The sequence below is a fragment of the Macaca fascicularis genome, chromosome 2 (assembly GCF_037993035.2).
Source record: "Macaca fascicularis isolate 582-1 chromosome 2, T2T-MFA8v1.1".
In the NCBI taxonomy this organism is placed as follows: domain Eukaryota; kingdom Metazoa; phylum Chordata; class Mammalia; order Primates; family Cercopithecidae; genus Macaca; species Macaca fascicularis.
Genome location: NC_088376.1, coordinates 59,419,861 through 59,443,899, shown reverse-complemented (window position 1 = coordinate 59,443,899; position 24,039 = coordinate 59,419,861). Strand labels below are relative to the sequence as shown.

At 39.5% G+C, this 24,039-nt stretch overlaps 1 protein-coding gene across 4 annotated transcripts in view; it reads right to left on the bottom strand.

Annotated features, from left to right (window-relative positions):
• Positions 1 to 24,039, bottom strand: part of KCNAB1 (potassium voltage-gated channel subfamily A regulatory beta subunit 1) — a 498,217-nt gene that overhangs the window by 63,430 nt on the left and 410,748 nt on the right. For all 4 annotated transcript variants that reach the window (XM_045386728.3, XM_005546175.5, XM_005546177.5 and 1 more), the window contains 5 exons: positions 20,675 to 20,712; positions 16,063 to 16,142; positions 13,731 to 13,775; positions 9,828 to 9,872; positions 7,923 to 7,966 (listed from right to left, as the gene is read on the bottom strand). In XM_045386728.3, the coding sequence (XP_045242663.1) occupies positions 7,923 to 7,966; positions 9,828 to 9,872; positions 13,731 to 13,775; positions 16,063 to 16,142; positions 20,675 to 20,712 (252 nt within the window). The remainder of the gene's footprint in view (positions 1 to 7,922; positions 7,967 to 9,827; positions 9,873 to 13,730; positions 13,776 to 16,062; positions 16,143 to 20,674; positions 20,713 to 24,039) is intronic.

Here is a 24,039-nt window from a genome sequence, read left to right as displayed (position 1 = left end):
TTCCATCCATTGAGAAAGGACTGTCTGTGATGGCAGCTTGTTTAAAGCTTTGATGAAGAGATTAGGGCAGACAGATGTTATGAGGTCTAATGCCTGCTCTTATAAACCTTCCGTGATGCTCAGGCACAGGGTATCACCAGCTATTTCAAGAAACGGTGTGAAATTAAATTAACGTGAAAAAATATCATGATATGAGCCACTTTTGGGAACAGTTGTATGCAGGGAGGAGGTAAGGAAAGGACAGGAATACTAAGTAAACAAATAACAGGATATCACAAGGTTTGAAAGGCTGGAAATCTGCACTCTAGCATGCTTGGGACCCCACTTGGGTTCTTTGACCTTTTTTTGAGACTCAATTCTCTAGTCTGCAGTGGGCCAATACTGACACCTTCAGAATTGGTGTTCCTGGGAGAGCTGTGTAACACAGTCTACAGAACCACAACGTGAAATTATACCGTGGTGTTCACATCTGGAAAGTGCCAGGGGGAAGACAGCAAAAGACCAAATGCCAAAAATTTTCACTAGACCCCCTGTTTTGGAGAGGGGCATTTAATGACAGTTCTGGCCTGTGCTTGGCAGACGAAATAAGTATCTTGTTTTCTGACAATGGCCCTCTCTGCCTGTTCTCTTCTAAACAGCTCAGTGTGGGCTGAGAGTAACTAGCAGAAGCAGCTACAAATAACTTGGCACTGTTACAGCACTGTGTGATGAGGCATGTCACAGATAGGTGTGACTTTTTGTCATTTATTATTCCATCCCATGAGCATGTATTGAGTCCCAATTTCATCCTGAGACTGTGCCAGGCTCTCAGCGTTTAAAGATGCACAGACACAGTCTTCATCCCAAGGAGCTCTAACAGTGCATATTGAGAGCATCTATTGGCACAGGTTCCTTGTTCAAGGTTGTAATGTGTACCTGGAACTAATGATATGGACTTGATACTAAGGTCAGCCTCATGGTATTTGGTCATTCCCACCTCTTTAATTCTTTCTCTGAAAAGCACTCTTTCTTGATATTTGGCAAGAAATTCAAGTATCTGAGGCCAGTGATCCCTCCTCTGACTTTGAAGTGGAATGAAAGGAAATTGTCCCTCCAAAGGACACTATCCACTCACTTTACAAATCTCAATCACATAAAGTCTTGTAATCCATGGTATGAACTTTGGATTCTGTGTGAGATTTAAAGACACTGGTAGGGGAGGTTCCAGTGAGGAGGAGATTAAGCAGGGGAAATAATATGATCAGATTTCCATTTTGAACCGATGGCTCCACCTGCTGAGAGGGACCTGAAGGCACAAGAGTGAAGGCAGGCACAGCCACTGCAGCCCATCCAGCTCAGACAAAGTTAGTGAGAGGTGTATAAATTTGAGACAAGTGGTGTAAGTAGAAATACACGGACTTGCTGGTGTGCTGCATATAGGGTGTGGAGGTTAGAGTAAACAAGAACGACTCCTAGATTTGGGGCCTGAGAAGTGAAGTGACTGTTACTAAATGGGGCAGTCAGGGGGAAAGCTAACCGGAGGTGGTCGGGGAGCCAAGTTTAGTCTAAGCAGCACCTCAGTCACTACATGGAGCTCTTGGCAGCTGGATGGACCAGTCTGGCGTTCAGAGGAGGTGAGGCACAGGGTCTGGGATTCAAGGTACTGATTTGGGTTGTCCTGAATAACCCTGTGATATCCCTTAGCCTCTCTGAGCCTCAGTTTCCTCGTCTGTCCAAGGACAAAATGGTGCTAGCTGATCTTCCTGCTTTGGTCTTTCATGTGACTACAAACCAAACCAGGTATTCCTGCTTTTTCATTAAGATATGTTTCATGAGTATCTCCTTCAGAGTCATTTACGTTTAGTTTCAAAAAAACAAGTCATCGGGTTCTATCTCCATTTAGCAAATGTTTGTTGAGCACTGGCTTAGGGCCAGGTATTGTTTTAAGTTTAAGTAGACATGCAAAAATGCATTAACCTTGGCTCCAGAAGGGCAGCTGGGCAGCCAATCTTAACCTAAGGAGTTAAGTGCTCCAGTGCAGTAAATGCACTTGCTGAAGGCAATTTGACCTTAGCCTGTCCCTCTGCACTAACCCAGCACCTGTGGGAGGGGAAAACAGGAGAAACAGCAGAAATGCTCCCTGACCTTGAGGAGATAATTAGAAGTAAACTGGCAATTTCTCAAAAGTTCACAGGAAAATAAATTACTTAAAGAAAATAGTTTTCAAGTGACTACAGTAAAAAAAAAAAAAAAAAATCTAAGTCCATTTTTCTTTTAGGTTCCAAAGTTTAACAAGAACCATAATGTTTAGAAGGTAACCTTAATTCAATTTAAGCATATTTCACAGGTTTCTAAAGAAATATGCTTATTCCAGACAGTCAGCAGATTGGCACAGTTAGAGGTGGATGGGGTGTTCGGTGCTGCAGGTTTGTGTGGAAGCAAGGAAATCAGTAGTTTGGAGATTCTGCAAGGGTTCTATTTAAGCATGCTGTGTCGTCACCTTTTACACCTACCACGCACTTGCTTTTCTATCTAGCTTGCAAAAAAAGTTGCCTTAAATAATATACATTGTTTATATAATTTCTAGTTTTTTCTCAGCAGACCTATCGTCATAATTTGAGACATCTGCTTCTTTTTTAAAGGCTGAGTTGTATCGGAATCATATTCAGCATGTGGCTGTGCCTCCTGTTATGAAACGTGGTTATCCTCGATGGGTGATGTACGTTTACATGAATGTAGTACACGGAAAAAAAATCCTGTGGCAAATCCATTTGTTTAGAAATGTATTCTTTAATTGAAAAATCATAGATTGTCTTTTTCTTTTAAAGTTCATAGAGTTTAACATTTGTTATTAATTTAAAAGTTTCAAGCAGAGCTTTCTCAGATTATTTTCCTCTCCTACTCCAAAAACAATGGCAGTGGATTTGTGTTTTGAATTGCATAACAAAACTGTTTATCTGAAAGGCAAATGTAGAGTCAGACACAGCTTTTGGCTATTGGAATACACAAGAGATTTACTTATTCTTACTCAGTGACCTACCAAACTATTTCTTTTCCTTTACATTAGGCACTGAAGGAACGTGTTTTATTTTATTTTTATTTATTTATTTATTATTTATTATTATTTTTTTTTTCTGTAGAGACAAGGGTCTCACTATGATGACCAGGCTGGTTTCAAGCTCCTGGCCTCAAGCCATCCTCCCGTCTCAGCCACCTAAATCGTTGGGATTACAGGCATAAGCCACCATGCCGAGCCAGCACCAAAGGAATCTGCCCTGCTCCATTCCAACATTGGCTCAAATTGGGGTTTAACAAATGTTTGTGGAATGGCTGAATGAGTAAATTGGATTTTAGAACCCGAGGGGACTTTGGGATTCTAAATGAGTGCAATCAATCTACTAGTGAAATTTCTTCCTCCTCCTTGTGAATCTAAGGAGAGCATTACACCTAAGCAGATCTAAGTCAAGAACTTTGGGCTCATTAAAAAGGCCTTTCAACATGAACTCTTTCAAACCTACATTATACACAAGTCAAGCTCATTGTATACTCTGTAAACTAATTCAGGTGGCTCAGGTCAGCCAGCACAGAAGTGTCCTGAACTCTGTATCAATTTGAACTTTCTGTCTTATCCTCTAATAGTACTTCTCAAATTTAATTTGTATACAAATCTCCAATGTCGAATGAGGTCACCTTCATCACAGAACCAAGTACCAGTGAAATCCAAGGATAATGACTTGTAAACTCTTTTAAACTTTATTTTGGGTCTCATCTCATGTCCTTGCTTTTCTGCAAAATTCACTCAATCCCCTAATTTCAGCCTGCCTAGAAAATACTTTGAGCTAATTCTCTTGTAATCACAAAGCTTTATCTTTGGCAGAAACTATGGACTGTAAAATAACACCACCACCAACAACATAATAACAAATTATCTCAATTCTTCTTCCATCTCAAAAGTTTGAAATTTTGTGTTAAAGTTTGAATCTGGGTCAGCTTGAATTTCAGCTGAACTGGTTTATCCATCCTCAGAGATTAGTTCCTAAGAGAATTCCTGACTTATTTAAAGGTGGAGGGAATTTAAGGTATTTCTATTATGTCATATGAGGCTTGAAAAAATGCTTATTTGTGGGCAGATCACCTGAGGTCAGGAATTTGAGACCAGTCTGGCCAACATGGTGAAACCCATCTCTACTAAAAATACAAAAAAATTAGCTGGGCATGGTGGCGCATGCCTGTAGTCCCAGCTACCTGGGAAGCTGAGGCAGGAGAATCACTTGAACCCTGGAGGCGGAGGTTGCAGTGAGCCGAGATCATGCCACTGCACTCCAGACTAGGTGGCAGAGTAAGACTCTGTCTCAAAAAAAAAAAAAAAAAAAAAAAGTAAAGAAAGAAAGAAGAAAGAACCCTGAAATTATGTACACACTCTGGTAAATATTAGAGCCATGGAGATTCAGTGAGGAGTATAGTAGCATACCTTCTCCTTTCTTTTTCTCTTCGATTTTATATTTCTTTGTTAATTGCCAGTGTCAACCATTTTCTGAATCTCTCTTTCCTAATTAATTAGATTAACAAGAAAAGAACAAAAAACAAGAACTTTTCTGGCAGCAAACTGCTGCCCTGTTCATTCAGCGTGGTTCTGTGAGCTGACTTGGTTATTTGTCACTGACAAACTCCATGGAAGAGAACACAAGTCATGAGGGCAAATGCTGGAGCAGGAATGCTAGGGCAGTAACAGTTTTGAGAGGCAGGTTAGCTTTGACTTTACAGTGTCAAATGGGACACTAAGGCCTGAGAAAGGATGCTGTTTGGGTGAGGAATCTGGAGGTTTTTCTGAGGGCTAGAAGTTTGTCATTTGTTGTGGCTGTTTCAGAATGTCACTACTTAGTAGTATCCTTATCCACGGAAAGAGGACTAGCAGTTGATGATGACAAAAATAACATGTATTAAGTGCTTATTATGTGACAGACACTGTGCTCAATGTGAATTATATAATTTTTATCCCCATATAGTAACCCTTATATTTATAGTCTATAGTTAAGGAGACAGAGGTTAGGTAGGTTAAGGAACTTGCACAAAGTCACTAGCTCATAAATGACAGAGTTGGAACTTGTACAAAGGTCTGTCTGACTTCAAAGCACATATGCTTAAAATTATATTTAAAAATAGTCAGTGAGAGATACTAAACCTATATAAAGACTTTGGAGACAATGGGGTGATGTAATTATTATGGTATATATCTATGTACACACACACAAAGATGCACACACATATGATTCACACTGGCAATCGGGAAAGAATACATATATATATACACACACACACACATATATACACATTTTGAGATCTGGCTTCAAAAGTCTTCATTTTAAATTCAGTGATTGAATACTGAAACTATTTTTTTTCTGTTGTAAGTCTAAGATATTTCAATGTAGTTTTGTTTATAGGTCAATAAAGATCATCAGCTTCCAAGTTGGAATAAAAATACTTGAATGAAACATTATCTCTTAGGTTCATGGAAAGAAAAAAAAGTTCACAATGAAATGACAGCCCGGGAGAAAATATTTGCAATATATATAACCAAGCAAACAGTGACCATCACTAGTATACAAAGAGTTCCTGCAAATTATTATGACCAAGACAAACAAATCAAAAGAAAAACAGCCTGACAACATGAAGAGTGAATTTCCAGAAAAAGAAGAACAAAATTATTAAAAGAAGCTCAAACTCACCAATAAATAAATATATACATAAGGAGATAAGACCAACTCATCTAACAGGATGGCATATTCCTTTTAGAAAGTAATTTTGTATTAAAATTTGTATAATTCTTTGACTTAGAAATGCCACTCTGGAATCTACCCTATTTACCTAAGGATGGTCACTTGTATAATTCTTTATGACGCTAAAAACTGAAAATAATCTGTAAGTTATATATTTTAATTGAGAAAAAATCAAGACAAGTTAGTATTTGTAGCTTGGTTCTACTGTTTATATATATATTTAAAATATAAGCAAGTGTTTGGATGGATGGATAGATAGATAAGTCAGTACAACCATAGAGAAAAGGTGAAGAAGATATATACAGATTGTCAAACTCTGGGATGGGATGAGGCTGGATGAGCAAATGGAGAAGCTGGCTTCCTTATCTATTTTTATTTTTGAAGTGGTGAGATTAGAGCACATTTTACATTTCTGGTGATGTTAGTAATTAGTAAATGAAATTATTTTTAAAAAAGGAGAAAAATCACTTGTTTCAATGATCAATCATGAACCTAAAGCTACAAAATTCTTGGATTTTTTTTTTGAAATACAGATAGTTCACAACTTACAATGGTTTGACTCAGGGTTTTTCAACTTTATGATGTTGTGGAAGTGATATGCATTTAGTAGAAACTGTACATCGAGTTTCCATACAACATTCTGTTTTTCACTTTCAGAACAGTATTCAATAAATTATTAATATATGTGACAATTTATTATAAAATAGGCCTTATTATAAAATACGTTTTGTGTTAGATGGTTTTACCCAACTGTAGGGCAACGTAAGTGTTTTAAGCATATTTAAGGTAGGCTAGGCTAAGCTATGATGTTTAGTAGGTTAGGTGTATTAAATGCATTTTCAGCTTAAGATATTCTCAATTTAAGATAGGTTTGTTGAGATGTAATCCCATCATAAATTGAGGAGCATCTGTACTTCACAAACTAGTATAAACTCTTAACATTTTTCTTTACTGCAAAAAGTATAAGTGTAAAATTTTATAATATATAGACAAGCAAGAAATAAACAAAAATTACTCACAATTCTCACAATCTTCACGATTGAGTAGTAGTACTTTATTACATAATGGTTCTTGTTGACTGTTTTATTTCCTGTTTATTTCTAAATTACACAAAAGTTTGAGTGCCTTGCAAAAGTAATGCACCAGGAATCAATTACCTAGTGGTAATTTTCTATACATTTTTCTATGCATATGTATATACCCTTCTAAAACAGTAGAGTATACTACTCAGTAATGAGTGCACTAAAGCCTTAGAGGTCACTACTATACAATTCATTATGTAACCAAAAACCACTCGTATCCCAAAAGCTATTGAAATAAAAAATATATGTATTTGAAAAAAATCTAAACAATAATAAAATAAAAACTAAAAAGTATAGTAGTCTTAACATTTGTCTACACAAAAATTTGCACACAAATGTTCATAGCAGCATTATTCAGAGTAGCCAAAAAGTGAAAACAAGCCAAATGTAGTTTAACTAGTAAATGGATAAGCAAAATGTGGCTATCCATATAGTGGACTATTACTTGGCAAAGAAAGGGGTAAAATACTGACACGTGCTACAACATGAATGAACGTTATGCTAAGTGAAAGAAATCGGTTACAAAATATCATATGTCATGGGATCTAATTTACATGAAATATGCAGAATTGTCAAATCTATAGACATAAAAAGTAGATTGATGGTTGCTTGGGACTGTGGGAGGGGGTGAGGTGGTGATAGGAAGTGACTTCTAGTGAGTATAAAGTTTATTTTAGAGGTGATAAAAATGTTTTCACATTAGATTAGGGTGTTTGGTGTACAACTCCGTAATTATACTCAGAACTAATGAAATGTACACTTTAAATGGGTAAACTTTTATGATACGTACATTATATCTCAACAAAGCTCTTTCAAAAAGTCTTGTGGGAATGTTTTATTAATATTAGTAATAGCTGAAAATGAGAAGAGTTCTATACAATTTTGCCTTTTCCTTTCGAGTTTCCATTCTCCCCTCTACATCTCTGCATTCCCTATATTTAACCCCAAGAAGAAACTTGGTTGATTGTGGTACTTTTCATATAGAACTTTTTCCTCTTCCAGTGTATTCTGAACTTGTTTGGTTGATACCTTTCTTGAACGAGGGGCCCACAGCCAAAAATAAAATTGAAGCAGAAGCACCCACCTTCAATAATATGCTTTCTTGACAGCCCTCTTTCTGTTTCAGCTCTGCCAAGAAAAAGAAGCAAGTAACTTTGAATGAGAGTGTGCTTTCTTTTCTTCTCTAAATGTCTGATCTGAAATGCTAGTTTTGTACCCTGTTCTTATCAAATTCTGCACCACTGGAGGCTGAGGAGAGAAGTCTGGTGGCCAACACACTGAACCCCTTTTCTTTGGAGACCTCAGTAGATGAATTATCCACGACGGTCACCATGCCTCTATCATGCTCAGCACCAGGCTCCAGTAAACAGCAACTCAGCCACGTACACTCTGTCCATATTTAACTCAAGACACTGTACAACCTTTTCACCTTGTTCTTAACCAATCTAAAGAAAATAAAAGGCTTGACATAGGTTTGTGAGCTTACTGTAAGATTGCCAGGCTGCTGAAGTTTCTTTGTTAGCTTTTCTGATAAAGGAAGCAAATGTGGAAGTACCTTTGACTTCCAAAATAAATTTTAAAACTAAATTAAAATGCGATGAAGCAAATGTTCCTTAAATTAGTATCTCCAGAAGACAGACCCTTAATCATAAGGACTTTTGCCTTCCCAATTCTCAAGCTCTGGCCAATTTGAATGAAATATGGTACTTGAATTTTAAAGTATTGATAACATGTTTCTTCATCTTCAATACCTTTGGCAGCTTCTTTTTAAATATAATATTTACCATTCACTTTTGTGAATATATTCTTATTCGGTATTTTTAATAAATACATTAGTAATACTGTAGGTAGTATTCTACTACATATTCTACGATATAACGGTTCTTGCAGACTGTCTTATTTCCTGCAAGGTTTTGTGGCATTGCAAAAGCACTGAGCAATGGCACTGTGAATCAAAACACAGGCAATGAAAATCCGCATTTCTCATAGGCATGATGTTGCTTTATTTTTGTACAGATTACTACAGGAATACAAATTTAAATTCATCTTTCTGTCTTCATATCATTATAAATAGGCTCAAAACCAACAACAAAACAGAGTATATGTTTGCAAGTGTGTATATACACATATACATTTTGATTAGAAGGTTCCTAAAGAAGAATTGGCCTCTGCCTCCAATTAAAAAAATTCCCTATCAATTATAGGAAGATAAATAAGGTTTTGTTTGTTTTTGCTTTTTGTTAAAACTCCAGCATTTTTCTTTTTGTTATGATTTCTGTCTCAAAGATGGAAAAGCACAGTACCAATGATTGCTCTGGTATATGGAATAGCTTGCTGTCTTCTTACATGTTTGTCAAAAGGCCAGCCTTCTAAGTCCTGCTGAATAATGTAAGTACCAGTTCAAATGCCAGCAGGCCCATAAGAAGCCAATTCATTCCATGAAATCTTCTCTGCATCCCACAACAGAGAGCACATTTCTCTTTCATTTAGCCTGACAGCGAGTGATACAGGTAGCTCCGTGTTATTCTCCAATGAGATGGTTCTTTTGATCAGCACTTTCAGAGCCCTCTGCAGAAATGATCAGAGACTTAGACATGGAGCCAGACAAGATATTTTTATCTTTGCATTCTGTAGAAGTCTCTGAGTTTTGGCAGATTTGAGTGACTTTTCTTCTGTGATGCTTCATGCCTATTTTCCTTTCCTGAAATTTGAACTCTATTTTGGAAATGATTCTAAGTATGAGACTGGTATTTGAAAAATCTACATTAATCACTTAGTAACAAGTGACCACATGCTTTGCACTAAATTTCTTTGGGAGTACCTTGCTGAAATTAAATCTTAGGCTAATTGGTATTTCCTTAGTATGAGAAAAAAAAAAATCCTCTCTCTAAGCCAATTAATCTTAGTATGTTATATGTAAAATAACTGCCTAACAGCAAAAAAGCAGGAACTACTAGTGGTTTTCTGTTTAGTAGGAAAAATAACTTACTTTCCACCCCAGTAGAGTTTGGTTGTTATGACCAGACTGGACCTCCTGTATATCAAACAGACAAACACAGAGAAGTAGTAAATAAATACAGGTTATTGTACCGAGTTATATTATTATAATAGCACCAGAAAGAATTTGTTATTGTACCTCACATTTTAAAAATTGGTAAAGAGATAAATTTGTTAATCCATCTCACTGAAATAAAGACAAAGGGAAGCTAGTGAGGGGGGGCTCAAAGTTGGATCCTAGAGGAAGAGGCTGAATGGAAATGATCTTTGCCTGGAGGAGGTGGAGGGCAGTGATAACAAGTCAGATTGAGAACTGACAGCAAGTCCAGGTGGACATAGCAAAGTGAAGGTGAGTGGTGGGCCAGCATGGAGGGTCAGAAATGGCGTGTGGGGATGGAAGTGAAAGGACTGAGGGGATGAATTGCTTTAGTAGGTCAAATGAACAAACACCAACGAACACGTGTATTCAGCATCTGGCCTAACGCTGATTGCATACGAACTCCTCCCAGGAGGACTCCACTCTCTGCCAAGGAACACGGACCCTTGTGGCTCTGAGTTATTATCCCTTCTAACATCACATTAACAGGCAGGAACTGACTACATAGAAATCTAAATGATGAAGTGAATTATAATAGTAAATATTTAGAACAAACAGGAAAAAAATGTCTTTGAGTGTCTTATTAAATGGAAATGTCATTTTAGGAAAACAGTCATAAAATCCTTAGCTCAAGGTTCTACCATTTTACTGCTAAGGGAATGAAATGTGCAAATCTCATCAGCAAACTTATTACCTTCTGAAAGCCACAACCAAGGGCAGGAAATGCAATCCTAGTATTATGATCATGGAATAAAAAATATGTCTTGAGAACTACAGGGATACAATAAAATTGGGAAACAGATCTCAGTGCAATTTGGTTTCCCTCAGTATGTAATTTGATCTCACTGGTCTAGAAAAAAAAATCATTTGAGATTCAAAGGTTAAGGCCAATCTTCAGGAGTGCTTGAAATAAGGCATTTATAATTCTATCATCTGTAAAGTCAACGCCTCAGGGCTCTCGGGTATAAAAGCCTAGTATGATTAATGATAACCAACAGGGAATGACGGTGACAACTCTGACAACTTGGTTGCAACAAGAAAAATTTGTTGAAAATGTTAGCAGCCCCATCCCACTGAAGTTAATCCCCCAAAAAGTAATTTGAATCACTGTAATGGAAGGTCGATAAATACATGTACCTGGAGATTACACAACCTGAAAGGGCTGATGTACTTTCCAGGTTAATACATCAACCTCATGATATCTATTATAATAGCAATCTGCCACAGGCGAGCCTGGTCTCCTTTAGCACTTTCAACCTTCCACAAAAAGCTGGATGGAATATTATAAAAACTGAATGCAGTCCTTTTGATTATGGAAAGCTGCACATTCTATACAAACACTGCTACAGACTTAGTTTTTCAAAGTTAGGCTTCCTGTAAAACATTTGGCCTATAAGGGTATGCACACCAACATATATGTTCAAAGAGCAAGAGTAGACAGCAGCCTGGCAAATTATCACTGACTCCCACAGAGGCTATTAGAGCAACTCTTCTGAGTGCGCAGAGAATGATAATGCATTTTACAGTGATATAGCACAGCCTTCAAAATGCTTTTGCACACCTTATCTGACTCTGTCAGCATGACACTTCATGAACTGTTATGCTGTCCATTTTACAGGTGGTTAAACTGAGAATCAGAGAAGTGTAATAACTTGTCCTGGATAACATAGCTAGCAAGTGGTAACGCCAGAACCAGAAGTCAAGTGTGCTAGTCGAAACAGCTTTCATAGGCTCAAAGCTATGATGCTATGGTTTATCTTTTCAACAGTCTCATGGGGGCAACTGTGAACTAATATAAACATTCTGGAGTATAATTGTAGCTTGAGTTTTTATTTGCAAGAATGAAAGGCAGTTTGTGGAATATGCATGGTAATCTATTTTCTACAAAAGGTATATAACATAGGTTCTGCAGCTATGGAGAGTGATCATTTAATGTTCTCTGGGTGTTAAGAAAGAAAATAGCTACTGCGCCGATGCTTTCCCTTCTTCCTTAGATGTACTCCAGCAGCCTACACCTTGTTGCAGACCTCACTGTACTATTAGTGGAATTATCTCCAAGGTTTCTGTTATAATTGAATCATGTACCCCAAAAAGATATGTTAAAGTCCTAACCCACACAACCTCAGAATGTGAGCTTATTTGGAAATAGGATCACTGCGGATATAATTAGTTAATAGGTAGAGCAGGCCGTTAATCCAATATGACTGGTATCTTTATCAGAAGACACACAGACACATGGGAGGAGAGCTGAGGTGCTGCAGCCGCAGGCCAAGGAATGCCCAGGGTGGCTGGCAACCGCCAGAAGCTAAGAGGAAGCGAGGAAGAACTCTAAACTTTACCCAGAATGTCAGAGGGAACACGGCCCTGCCAACCTTGAAGTCAAACCTTGATTTTGGATTTCTGGCCTACAGAAACATGCAAGAATAAATTTCTGTTATTTTAAGATACCCAGTTTCTGGTCCTTTGTTGCAGCAACCATAGGGAATGGATACAGTCCCTATTTAGGCAGTGATGGGTGAACCAATACTTTGAGTGGGAAGGTAACTCAGGCAAGGTGAAGGACTGAGTGGGAACATGAATGTTTTCCCATATATAAGGTGGAATATAGTTTTCTATTAACATCCTTACAGTTCCCTGGGGTGGGAGAGAAGAAGGGAGAAGGAGAAAGTAGGTCATCAAAGTTTATTTGTTCATATCTCTATAAATGTTTGCTTTTCCGTTTCCACAGGGCCCTCTATTCCTACCGAAAGTTTGTCTCAGAGTGGGGAGTAAGCAGCCTTAAAAATACATGCTGGTCTGTTTCACCTTCTTAGTTTCGCTTCCTAGAGATAATTTAAATCATGTGTGCAAAAGCATAATAAAACCACTTTTGAACTCTTTGAGAATGTCCATTTTCCCTAGACTAAATTTTAGAAAATACATGCTAAGTGTTGAAGCATGAGTACACAGCTCTTTGCACAGTTGTCTTCACTAATACAATTACACTGTCACTTATTTGGTAATCAGCAGATATTATGCCAGGGCAGAGGAGGACCCCAAATTTGTCCAGTAATCTTTGCTGAGCTTTGCTTAATTCTGTATTCATGCGGGGGAAGTAGTGGCTGTTGTGGCTGAAATCTATAGTGAAATGGGGAAGTATTACCTCCCCACTGTCCATAGATGTTATAGCTTCCCTTATTACCACTGTCTTTGGCTACAGAAGGTGATGGAAAGGGACAGGTCAGCACAGCCATTGTGTTTCTCAAGGATAGCAGATGAAGCACTTTTCTGAATACCCAGATAACAGGGTTCCTGGGCACACAGGAGAGACGCTGACTAAATGTGTTCAAATAAGAAAGCTTTGGGGTATTTATCCCAAAGTCTTCTTGTTGCATCATTTCTTTGCATCCAGAGTTAATAAAATAAACAGCAAACATAAATGCATGTGTGTGGGGGGATAGTTTTCTGTCAAGTTACTTCCTACAACAGATTAGCACAAATGGCAGTCAGAAGCCATGAAATTGTTACTTTTTTATGCACAAATATTTCATGAACATCCCCTCCTCTGCTCAACCCTTTGGTAATTCATTGTGATCAATGACTAGTCACTGATCTAGTCATTGACTAGACTAATTTTTGAAGTGCCAGAAGTGAACTTGCCGGCATTTATTTTCAAGCCACTATAAATCATTGCTTTACCAACAGTTGATTTTTTTTTGACAACCTTTTGGTCAGATGTCATATAATTTTATTTTTCCTTCTCTGGTGCAAAACGATATCTTTTTAAAAATAAACAAATAATTATGGCAAATGCAATACCTCCAGCCTTTCTTCTTGATGATGCTCCCCAGAATCACTTCAGCCCTGGAGAGGGAAACAGATAATGTCTTAGGATGCAGTGTCCTGGAAAAGCAAGAGTCAATCCAGAACACAAGAACCATTCCTTGTTTGAACTCTCAGTGCCTACATATCCCGAAAATAGAAGCCGCTCTCGGCTGGTAGCACAGTTTCCGCTGTTTCTGCTTGTGCCTGCAGAATCCTGCTCCGGAGCATTCCAGAAGCACCTGCCAAATCCTGACACGCTGGCAGGAGACCGCCTGCAGTCCTGATACTAAGCAGCAGCAGTCATTTTGCAGTTTGGTGTTTTTGAACCAATGATCCCATTTATAAATGTCTTGCTTGGTAGTGTCCAAAGGAGGTCAAAGTTTTCCTTCTAATTGCTATGAAGCAATTCAATTGTGACCATGGAGAACAATGAGACCTCACATTGCTTAGATAGAAACTATTGGCTCTCAGGTATAAATTAAAACCGATGTTGTGGGTTTAGATGTTCCACATAGAGAACACTCACGTACGGAACATCCTAGGTTCCAGTGACCAACTTTGTCATAGGAGCAAAACAGAGGAAGACATAACGAAGTGTCCTTCCTGCCCCTAAGGCTGAGTTGCAGAGGCATACTGAAGGCATCCACTGTCCTCTCCTCTTCCACCTACCCAGGCTGGGACCCGAGATTGAGTAGACAAATGTTCTATGTCCTTCCCAGTATGACCAACATTGTCAGAAGCAGCTGGGCTCTCAGAGGCTTAGTGAATGGGAAATCAGTGGAATTAGCACCTTGCCCATTAGGATGCTGTGGACAGGAGTCATGGCTAATCATTATTGGTTTTAACTGAAAGTTCTGTCTTTGTTAGAGTGTATAGCTTGCAATAAGCTATGATGCAGGTTAGCTGTGGAGTATGCCCCAAAGAGACAAGCATTGAGTCTTGCATTGGTGTGTTGCTTTTGCTTCTCCCGATCTCTCTGTTACCTTTTACAACCTTGCATTTCACAGTGGAAACCTATCTCAATTATAGACTGACAATCAATAATTAATCAGAGCGATTATCCTCACAGGAGTAATACAAACAGGACTCTAACAGACTTGCTACTTACTTCTCCCTTTTTCTACCTTAGTGCCATTTGGTACTAAGCAGGATTCCACAAGAAGAAAACAATGGAAAGGGGTAGAAGGCAGAAAGGAGCAAGACCCTATAACCTTTACTTTCTCTCCTTGGATTCAACAGAAAGCGTCAAGAATGTGAGCTATGAACCTCCTTGATGGTCCTTAAACATATACATGTCTTGAAAAGGAGGAAACTCATGCAAAGAAAATGCACTGGGACCATCCACTGATCATCCTGATTCAGCAAGTCCAGCAATTGGATTGTAATTCTCACCTGGAAGGAGGTGAATTAGGCCTGCAGGTGATTATACCTCACAGTCCAGTTAGAAAATTGCAGAGCTGTTCAAACAGCTGGGCAGCTATTTAGTTTCCTTGGTTCTGAGACCTGGACATCCATCTTCCCAGTAGGAGGCCAGGGAGTCCCAGATCTATTCTGAACTGTGCTGGTTAGGCTGGAACCTGGACAGCATGAAACTTCAGGCCTGGCCTGGCCCATTTCCTATGTGTTCTAGTTTAACAAGCCCTGTCTTAGGGCTCCAAATCTGCCTTGGGTTCAAAGGAAGGTTGCAGTTGGATGTGACTCCTTTCACAAAAGAAGCGAGGACTCTCTACAACCCTTCCTGTCCTCAGAATGGGCTCTGAGATCCCCTCTTACAAAAGATAACAGATTCTTTGTCATCTTGGGGGATCCTGACTTTGACGTCTGATCTTCCTGTAATGCTAGTGTAGGGACAGGGAGGTAAACAGGAGAAGCTTCTGCTTCCCTGCGAGAAGGATGTCCCAGTTCCTCAGGGGCTGAAGAACTATGAGATACGGTTATGAAATAATGACACTAACTGTTGAGCAACCATTTTGGAACCTGTTCATTCATTTGGTCACTAATGTATTCAACTAATATTTCTCAGTCTCCACTGCCACCACTCTGGCACCAGACTCTGCTGTCCCTCACATAGACATGGCAATTGCTTCCTGGTCATATACCTTTTCAGCCCATTCTTCATACAGAGACCAGAAGCAGGAAGGTTTGGGTGAGCAGAGAGTTCCAGAGACAGTCAGTATCCCCAATTCTAGTAATGGTGGTAGAGGGCAGAGCAGAGCCATCAACACGTGGAGAAAGGACAGAACCTTTTCACCAACATGTTGGAAATGGTTTGATTCTTTTGGTGCTACAGATGCCATTTGAGTGACACAAACAGGTACTGACTTACTTTCCAGCAGCATAGACTTCAGCAGTATCAAAGAGGTTAACACCACTTTCATAGGCGATTGTCATCAGCCGTTCAGCAACCTGCAAGGGGATGGGAAGGTCAGTCAGAAAAGCCAAGTGCTTTCCAAACCTGGAAGCAACTTCGAGTCCTCTACTGATCTTTAGGAACACTGACCTCTCACTAACCACTCCTTATTTTTCTTAGTTTTAGTGAAGAGAGGGAAAGAAAGAAGGCTCAGCCAGTATCCATAGGACTGAAGTATTCTTTCCTTCAGACATAGGGCACTGAGGAGTTACGTGAAGGCTGGGATTTAGCCTGACCAAAGTAGATAGATTTGTGTTTCTCACTCTTCTGGGAAGAGCTGGTTTGACAACATTCTTTATGGCATCTTAATCTTTCTGACAGAGGGGGGCCATTTGTATCACTGGTGACTCCATTCCTCAACTCTTTTCTCCAAGCCAGTAAGTTTTGGCAGCTAGGTGACTCCTGACCTGAAGGCTTGTGACTTTTTTCTTGGTGACTTTTTTCTTGATGCTGAGACAGAGCTGTGACTGTTATAAAATTCCTGCCACCCACAGTTCAGCAAAATCTCAGGCACCATCGTAGAGCAGCCATTGAATCAACACAGAGAGGGGGCAGCGTGCCTTTGACTCACCAGGAACCCAGTTCCTCACTGTTCTGCCTGCAAACAGACCTCAAATCTCCTTGTTCCTTGCTTTGTGCTGCTGAACGCAAGCAGTGAGTATGACAGAAGAGTAGAGAATAGCTATACACAGCTTAAGGAATAGCCAGAGAGGGATAGCCATAAACAACAGTGGAGAGGGGCCATTTTTTCATTTTGCCAATTGACTTACTAGTCATTTGGAAAATTACACACCTCGCAAATAATTATAATTGATTTTTTCATTATGTTTTAATGGCAGGCTGAAGTTGCTTCATCAGCATTTCCAAAATGAACTATTTTTCTGTTTGCTTTAAAAATTAGCTTACCAAGAAAAATGTTAAGTTAGCAAAATGGAGTCCATCCAGATTCTTTAGCATAATAGTATGCTATTAATGCTTTTAATTTACTACCATTAAAACATTTATCTTGTATTCCTATAATTTTTAAATTATATCCTAACTGGAGATTAAAAGTTAAGACAAGTTTTCCCCATTATGACTGTCCTATTTTTAAACATTATTGTGCATGTATTTTATATTAGCCTGTGTTATGTCATATGACATACTGGTATATTATTATTGGAAAATGTACACAAATCTTATCTAGAGAGTTTTTTTTTAAGATAAGATGGAGAATTCTGCATGGAGACTTAAACTAAACGATGACAGAGATGTTTCCCAATCATTGGACTTGAAAGCCTGAATGTGAAATAATGAAAAACATCACCAACTAAGTCTGAAGAGTGGTTTCTGGCCTTGAGGGTGCTACTTACTAGATAGATAAATCTGGGCAAACCATCTGACCTCTCTGTAGATTCAGCCTCCTCCTTTGCAAAATGGGGATGATTTTGTTCAGCTATCTCCTCCTCCTGCATGAAGCCCAGAGGCCTCAGGCAAAGCTGACCTCACCTCCCTCTAGCGGGGGCCTGGGGGCCCATGAGAGAGTTACTCAGGAAGGGTCATGTGACACACCCTGGCCAATGAGATATGAGGAGAAGTTTGCTGGGGACTTCTGGGAACATTTTTATTTGTTCCTACTGAGTTTCTAGGAGCAACACCCTTACCCTGGAATTACAGTTCTAATTGAAGCCTGGGATTCCGGCAGCTGTCTTTCTGCCTGAAGAAGCAGTTGATACACAAAGCCCCACCGGCCAAGAGACTCGCTGGGAAGCAGATTGGGAGTCACTGACAGAGGCAGCCCTGAAGCTTGCTCTTTGTCTGCACTTCTAGCTTAAAAGTCAAAATAATTTTTCTTTTATGGGTTAACCTGATTTGAGTTGGGTTTTTGATACCTACAGTTAAGGGCACCTTAACTACCTTACAGATAAAAAAAAAAATCAATAAAACTCTGAAAATTAAGTGCTGTAAGATGCTAATCTGCTCTCATCATTATTTTAAAGAAATAATTATTCATATCAGTAACACCTATCTTTATTTTATGATGAAGCCAAATCATCTTTGAGAGGCACCTTACAGAGTTTGGTGTTTGTATCCTTTTGATAATATCCCTGCCAAATGGTAATTCAGTAAATGAACTCTCCCAGTGATGGGGACATCCCCACCTCCTGAGACAGTGTTGACAATGATGTAATTGTCAACAATTAACTCAGCACACTGTAGTATGGCCAGCCCTAGTATTCCATATTTGCATGTACTTTGTGTTGAGATTATTTGAAGCCAGAGAGAAAGCAGAAAAATCGAGGTAGGTCAACTCATTGCTATTGATCCGCGTTTTTGCTACATGGAAAGCACTGAGCTCAAAGAATTCTGTGATGGGTGAGACTGACTCTGGCTGTGTCTCCCTTCTTCTCTTTGCTGGTATTCTCTCTTCAAGGACCCACGGAAAGCCACAGATGCTCTCTGGAGGTACAATAGCTATTTACCTGGTCTGCATCTGAGATGAGCACTTCAGCAGCCATTCATGACAGCTTTATTGTAGTTTTTAGACTTGAAATTTGGAAATTATTCATCTCAGAGGTCAGCCCTGCACACTACAACCCGGGCAAGCTTGGCTCATTGCAGCAGAGAGCAGACACTGTGAAGAGGAGAGTGAAGACTAGGGGGAAATAATGCACTTTACTTGGCCCCTCTGCTCAGAAAGGGTACATATTTTTGTCTTTTTCTCTTCCAAGCACCATCCAGTCAGTAGTAGGTAATACATGTGCTGGATACAGAGGATTATTAACTGTAGGCCTCCCTCCCTGCTTGCCACCTATTTTGTATGAGACTTCAAGTCCATAGCTTGTGCTCTGCTTTCTGTGGCTTTGCCTTTGTGCCTCTTCCATACACCCCTTCCTGGTACCAGTCAGAGAGAGCCCTGTAGTAGACTCTGTGCCCTCAGGTTCTCCTTTGGAACTGAAGGACTTATTCCCTGAGTTGCTGTGAATGCTGCCATCAAATGGCCTTCCTCCGTCAGCCCTCTCTGGAAATTGCACTTGGCTAGAGAGAGTCACCTAGCCCAAGGTCAGACCTGCTTCCTGATCAGCCTCTGGTCCAATGACTGGTCAGTAAAAGGACATAAAGGCCCAATCCTTTATGTTGTGCCAGACTGAGACAACTCTGCAGAACCATCTCAGCTTCGGAGATCCCCATGGAGTTGGCTGAGGTCATTGTTGAGGCTGCATCATGACCCAAGTTCTCTGTCTGCCCAGTGCTGCTTTCTTCCCTGCCCTGTGCTGATCCTGAGAACACTTCCTAATAACTGTCCTGCAGGCTACTCTTTAGCTTAAAGTCTGCATCCCAGGGGAGCCTCCATGAGGCAAGCCCTCTAAGGTGACATGTGCCCAATACAGGGAACAGGCATTAGGACAGACAAGAATAGACAGTCAAGACTTCTCTCTCAGATCTGCTAAATAACACTGGTGATTTTGGGAGCTGTGGAGAAAAGCCTCCGTTTCCCAAGTGTCTCATTAGAAATGATGGTAAGCACTACCTTTGTAAAGGGCTTATTCTGGGCCAGGTACCCTACTAAGCCCTTTACAGGCATCATCTCGTTAATCTTAACCACCATCCTGCTGAACAGAGGGTATGAGCATTTTATTGATGTGGCCGCTGTTAATACACATAAATGTTAGTAAACCAGGTCGGTCAATGGTAGAGTGTGACTGGATCCCGCTCAGATACACTATCCCTGACTCTTCTTGCAAGTAGACAAGGAGGGATCAGAGGGACTCAGGGCATTGCCCTCAGGGGAGTTCTTGGTGCTCAATGCCTGCATACCTCACTTGTGCCATGAAGGTATTCCTTAAAGGAAACAATAAAAATGTCACTTTGGTAAGTACTGTTTTGACTGTGTAAATGATCATCTAAAGGAATTTTATGGTAAATATAATTACCATAGTTGCCATTTATTGAGTGTCTGCTACCTGCTAGTCAGAGGACTATATAAACATCTGACAAGCATGATGTGTTAATCCTTTTAACAGACCGTGAAGGTTAGCATTAGCATCTCATTTTATATAGGATGGACTGAGGCTCAGAGAGGTTAGATTAAGTTGCCCAATGCAGGTGACCAACTGTTCAGTTTTCCTAGGACTGAGAGGGTTTCTGCAACGTGGGCTTTCAATACTATAATTGAGAAACTTCTGTGCAAATTGAGACAAGTTAGTCATCCTAGTTGCAGCTAAAAATAAACAAATAAATGAAGCAAAATCACATCACAGCAATACAATCTTTTCATAAAGTGACTAATGTTTATTCCAAATTGTTTCGTTCTCTAACTGCTCAACCTGCATGTATAGTATACAGCTTCAAGGGCTATTAATAGTCTAAACGGAAAAAATACAACAGGCAAAATAAAATCAACAATAATCTCTGAGGCAATTTAACCATTTCCTGTGATTTAAACCTTATCCCTGTAGAATGTCAGAGTCCCAGGAAGAGGACTTCCGCTATACAGCTCTCTCTGCATTTTCTTTCATCAGCATAATACAGGCCAAAGGTAACTTACCTCATCTGAAATTTGACCTCCAAATGTCACCCATGTTCCTAGAAAAGAATAAATATTTGCCTATTATTCATCATTGTTTTTCTAATATTGTGCATAATAAGGGAATTTCTTACCTTGGGACTACCTCAGTAGGTTGTATGGGTAGTTCACAAAGGTACCTGGATGAGGGGCACATGTGGGCCGCGGCCTAGTTTGTCTTCTTCTCACTAAGTATTCCAGAAGGGGTCTGCATCCCTCTGGAGAAAGGGGTGCCGTTTCTTTACTGAAAGCTACCGTACACGCTATTGGCAGCCCTATCCTAGAAGATGCTTTCTCTTCTGCTATAGGACTATGGATGCTAGTGTACAAGACATAGTCTTGTTCCCACTGAGCTAAGAAGCCACATGTTCTGAAAGTGAAGATAAGACCTTGGGTTATGGTTATGGTTCTCCCCTTCTTCACCTCCAAATAGTGGCTGTATTTTTATTCATTATTACTTTTCAAAAGAAACCCTCTTAGAGGTCTTTCCAGTGCCCACTTGCAAGACTCAGGAGGTGACACTTAACGTGCCTCTTCTGTCAAGACCTGCCATTCCAGAATGGAAATCTCCATTGGTTTGGGTGAGAGTGGAGAGAGCAGCAGGAGTAAGCTTTGGGAAGGCAAGGGAAGAAATGCACACTCGGTAGCAAAAGACGTTTGAAACTTTGTAAAGCAGAAGGGAAGCTGAAGTGGAGTGAGCACTTGCTATGCTGGTCTCCAGTCACCTCATTTATTCATCCCATCCTTTATGGATAGATCCTCCTAAAAGGAGGATTTATTCCCTTCCCTTCCCTTCATAAAGGAGGGAATGAATTCTTCTGATTCCTAATTACATGCCACGTAAAAGCATTGCACTCACGTGTGAGGAACAGTGAGATGATTGGCCCAGTTCCTGTCTCCCAGGAGCTCACGGTTTATAAGACAATTTGACAAATGCTATGACTGAGGCGAACACAAGGCAGAAAAAAGGGAGTGCTCTATTTAGATTGGAGGGTGGTGGCATTGAAGGAAGACTTCCTAGAAGAGGTGACAGCTAGGTCCAGTCTCACAGGAGTTAACTGAACGAAGAAGAAATGGACAGATGTTCTAGGGAGAGGCAAGAGCATAGGCCAGGAAAGGAGGTGGGAAACTCCAGAGAGTACTTATGAGCAGGGGTCTACACCATCAGGCCATGAGATGAAACATGGGAGCACAGGAAGGGATAGCAGGAGTGAGAGCAGTAGGGCCTGGGCACAAGCGATATTTGGGAGGGATACAAAGAAATGTGGTTGAAAATGCATATTTTGCATTTCATAATAACAGTCCTGGTTACCATTTATGGAACACTTTCCAAATGCCAGACAGTATACTAAGAAGCTTACCAGATCACTTTATCCTTATTTCCAGATGAGGAATCGAAAATTAACCAACTTGATAAGTGAAATACCCAGGATTCCCCAAACATGTCTGGCTTCAAGAAGGGTATCCTTTTCAGCACACCACCCTGCCTTATTAGACCATTTCCAAATTAATTATGGCTCTTGGATTTCATACTTCATAGAAATACGTTGATATAATTGTGCCTTTTCTCTTACTTCTCAGGGACTAAAATAAAAGTAGGGTATAGATTGTTTTACTTTTATACTCTACGTATCCAGAGGTTGCAGATGGGCAGCCCACAGGGTGCCTTGTTTTGCTTGATTAGAATGGTGTTGATCCACTTGGTATTTTAATAAACTTTGAATAAGTTGCCAACATTTAAACAATTAGAAGATTTTTCTTGAAATGTTTTGATTTCCAGCTGCCTTTGACAGTGAAGGGTTGATGTCCTCACCAGGTAGACAGCCCCTAAATCAGAGGACTCTGCCGTCTCAGTTAGTTAAAGCCTCCACATCTTCCTATTGTATTCCCAGCACTGAAATCAGAGAGTAGTAGCTTTTTACCACCATGTGTTTACTGATATTTTTCTTACTGTAAAAAGAAGAGGAAAATGAACTTGTACATCTCCTAAAAAACAATTATTATAAGAAAAAAATAGGAGCATACCTTTTTTTGGGGGGGAGGGTGGATGGGAAGAGTATCCAACCAAAGAATGTTTGCAAAGAAAAATTACATCTTAAGGCACCATAAAAAAATATGTCGGCCTTGACTGCTACACAGAAAAGATGGGTGTTGGAAAATTTAATGGACTGAAGAAATGGCAGCATTTGTTTTTGAACGAGAATAAGTGAGCTGCTGTGAAATACAGTTCTTTATTAAGTGAAAAAATTGCCTGGGCATCAAAACCTTTTTACAGACAGCACAGTTTATAAGAGTCTCTTTTGAATGCTGCAGAAATTATGTGTCTAACGAGCAACTTTGTAGCTTGGTAGGTTAAAAATAAGATTGAGAACTGTCAGGACAAGTTAATTTATGGATGGCATTTTCTCTTGCGGCAAATGAGAACACAGATATAAAGAATAGCACACTGTTAACTATATTTATTTGTGGTGTGGTGAGAATTCTGAATGGGTCAAGGAACTTCAGAATTAGGAGCACATGAAAGGCAAAACATCAGGAAATGGCTGACTCTATGTTATGAAAAAGGTCTCAGACCATTTGGATGTAGAATGCATTGGTCAAAGTCACCAAGTGTTACTACAGATGGAGCTCTCAGGATGGGTGGAGTTAATGTCAGGCCTGTCAAGCAACAGCCCATAGGTGGCACTATTTTGTAGGGACACTATCCCTAAGTCCATTAATTTCCTCATTCATCAGAAATTCCTTTGGGCACAAAGCTAAAATGGGAGAAGCCATGGATTCAGTAACTAATACCACAAATTGGCTATTCTTCTATGTCTTTGAGCAAAATCAGGTCAACATTTGCTTAATGAATTTGCTGGCTTACTTGCACTGTGGTGCAGAAGAGATTTTTTTAACTGTTAATGTAATCACAGGGGATAGCCCTATCTCTGCTTAGCAGTGGCTGACTCTACCACTTATCTGTATCTTTTGACAATTTTTCTATAGGTACAGTCACAAGTATTGCACAAATGTTTCATTTGTGAGCTTCTCTCAGTCCTGATAAAGTTAACTTTTTGGCAAGTTCATTTGTAAAGGAATAATTTCATCTACTTTCCTACGTTGTGATCAGTTTCCAGAAATGAAGATGATACCCTAAAATTTATTCTCTAAAACTATGCCATTGAAAACCAAATTCTAAAAATGTTCTCAGACTTCAAACTTTATGAAAATAGACTAACATTATTTAGCTTATCTTTCTTATTTTTTGATAGTACCTATGTTGGGCTGTGATTTGACATTATCAAACTGTAGTACAAAAATGGTACTGAAGTCTATTTGAAGTCTAAGTAGAACAATGCTGAAAG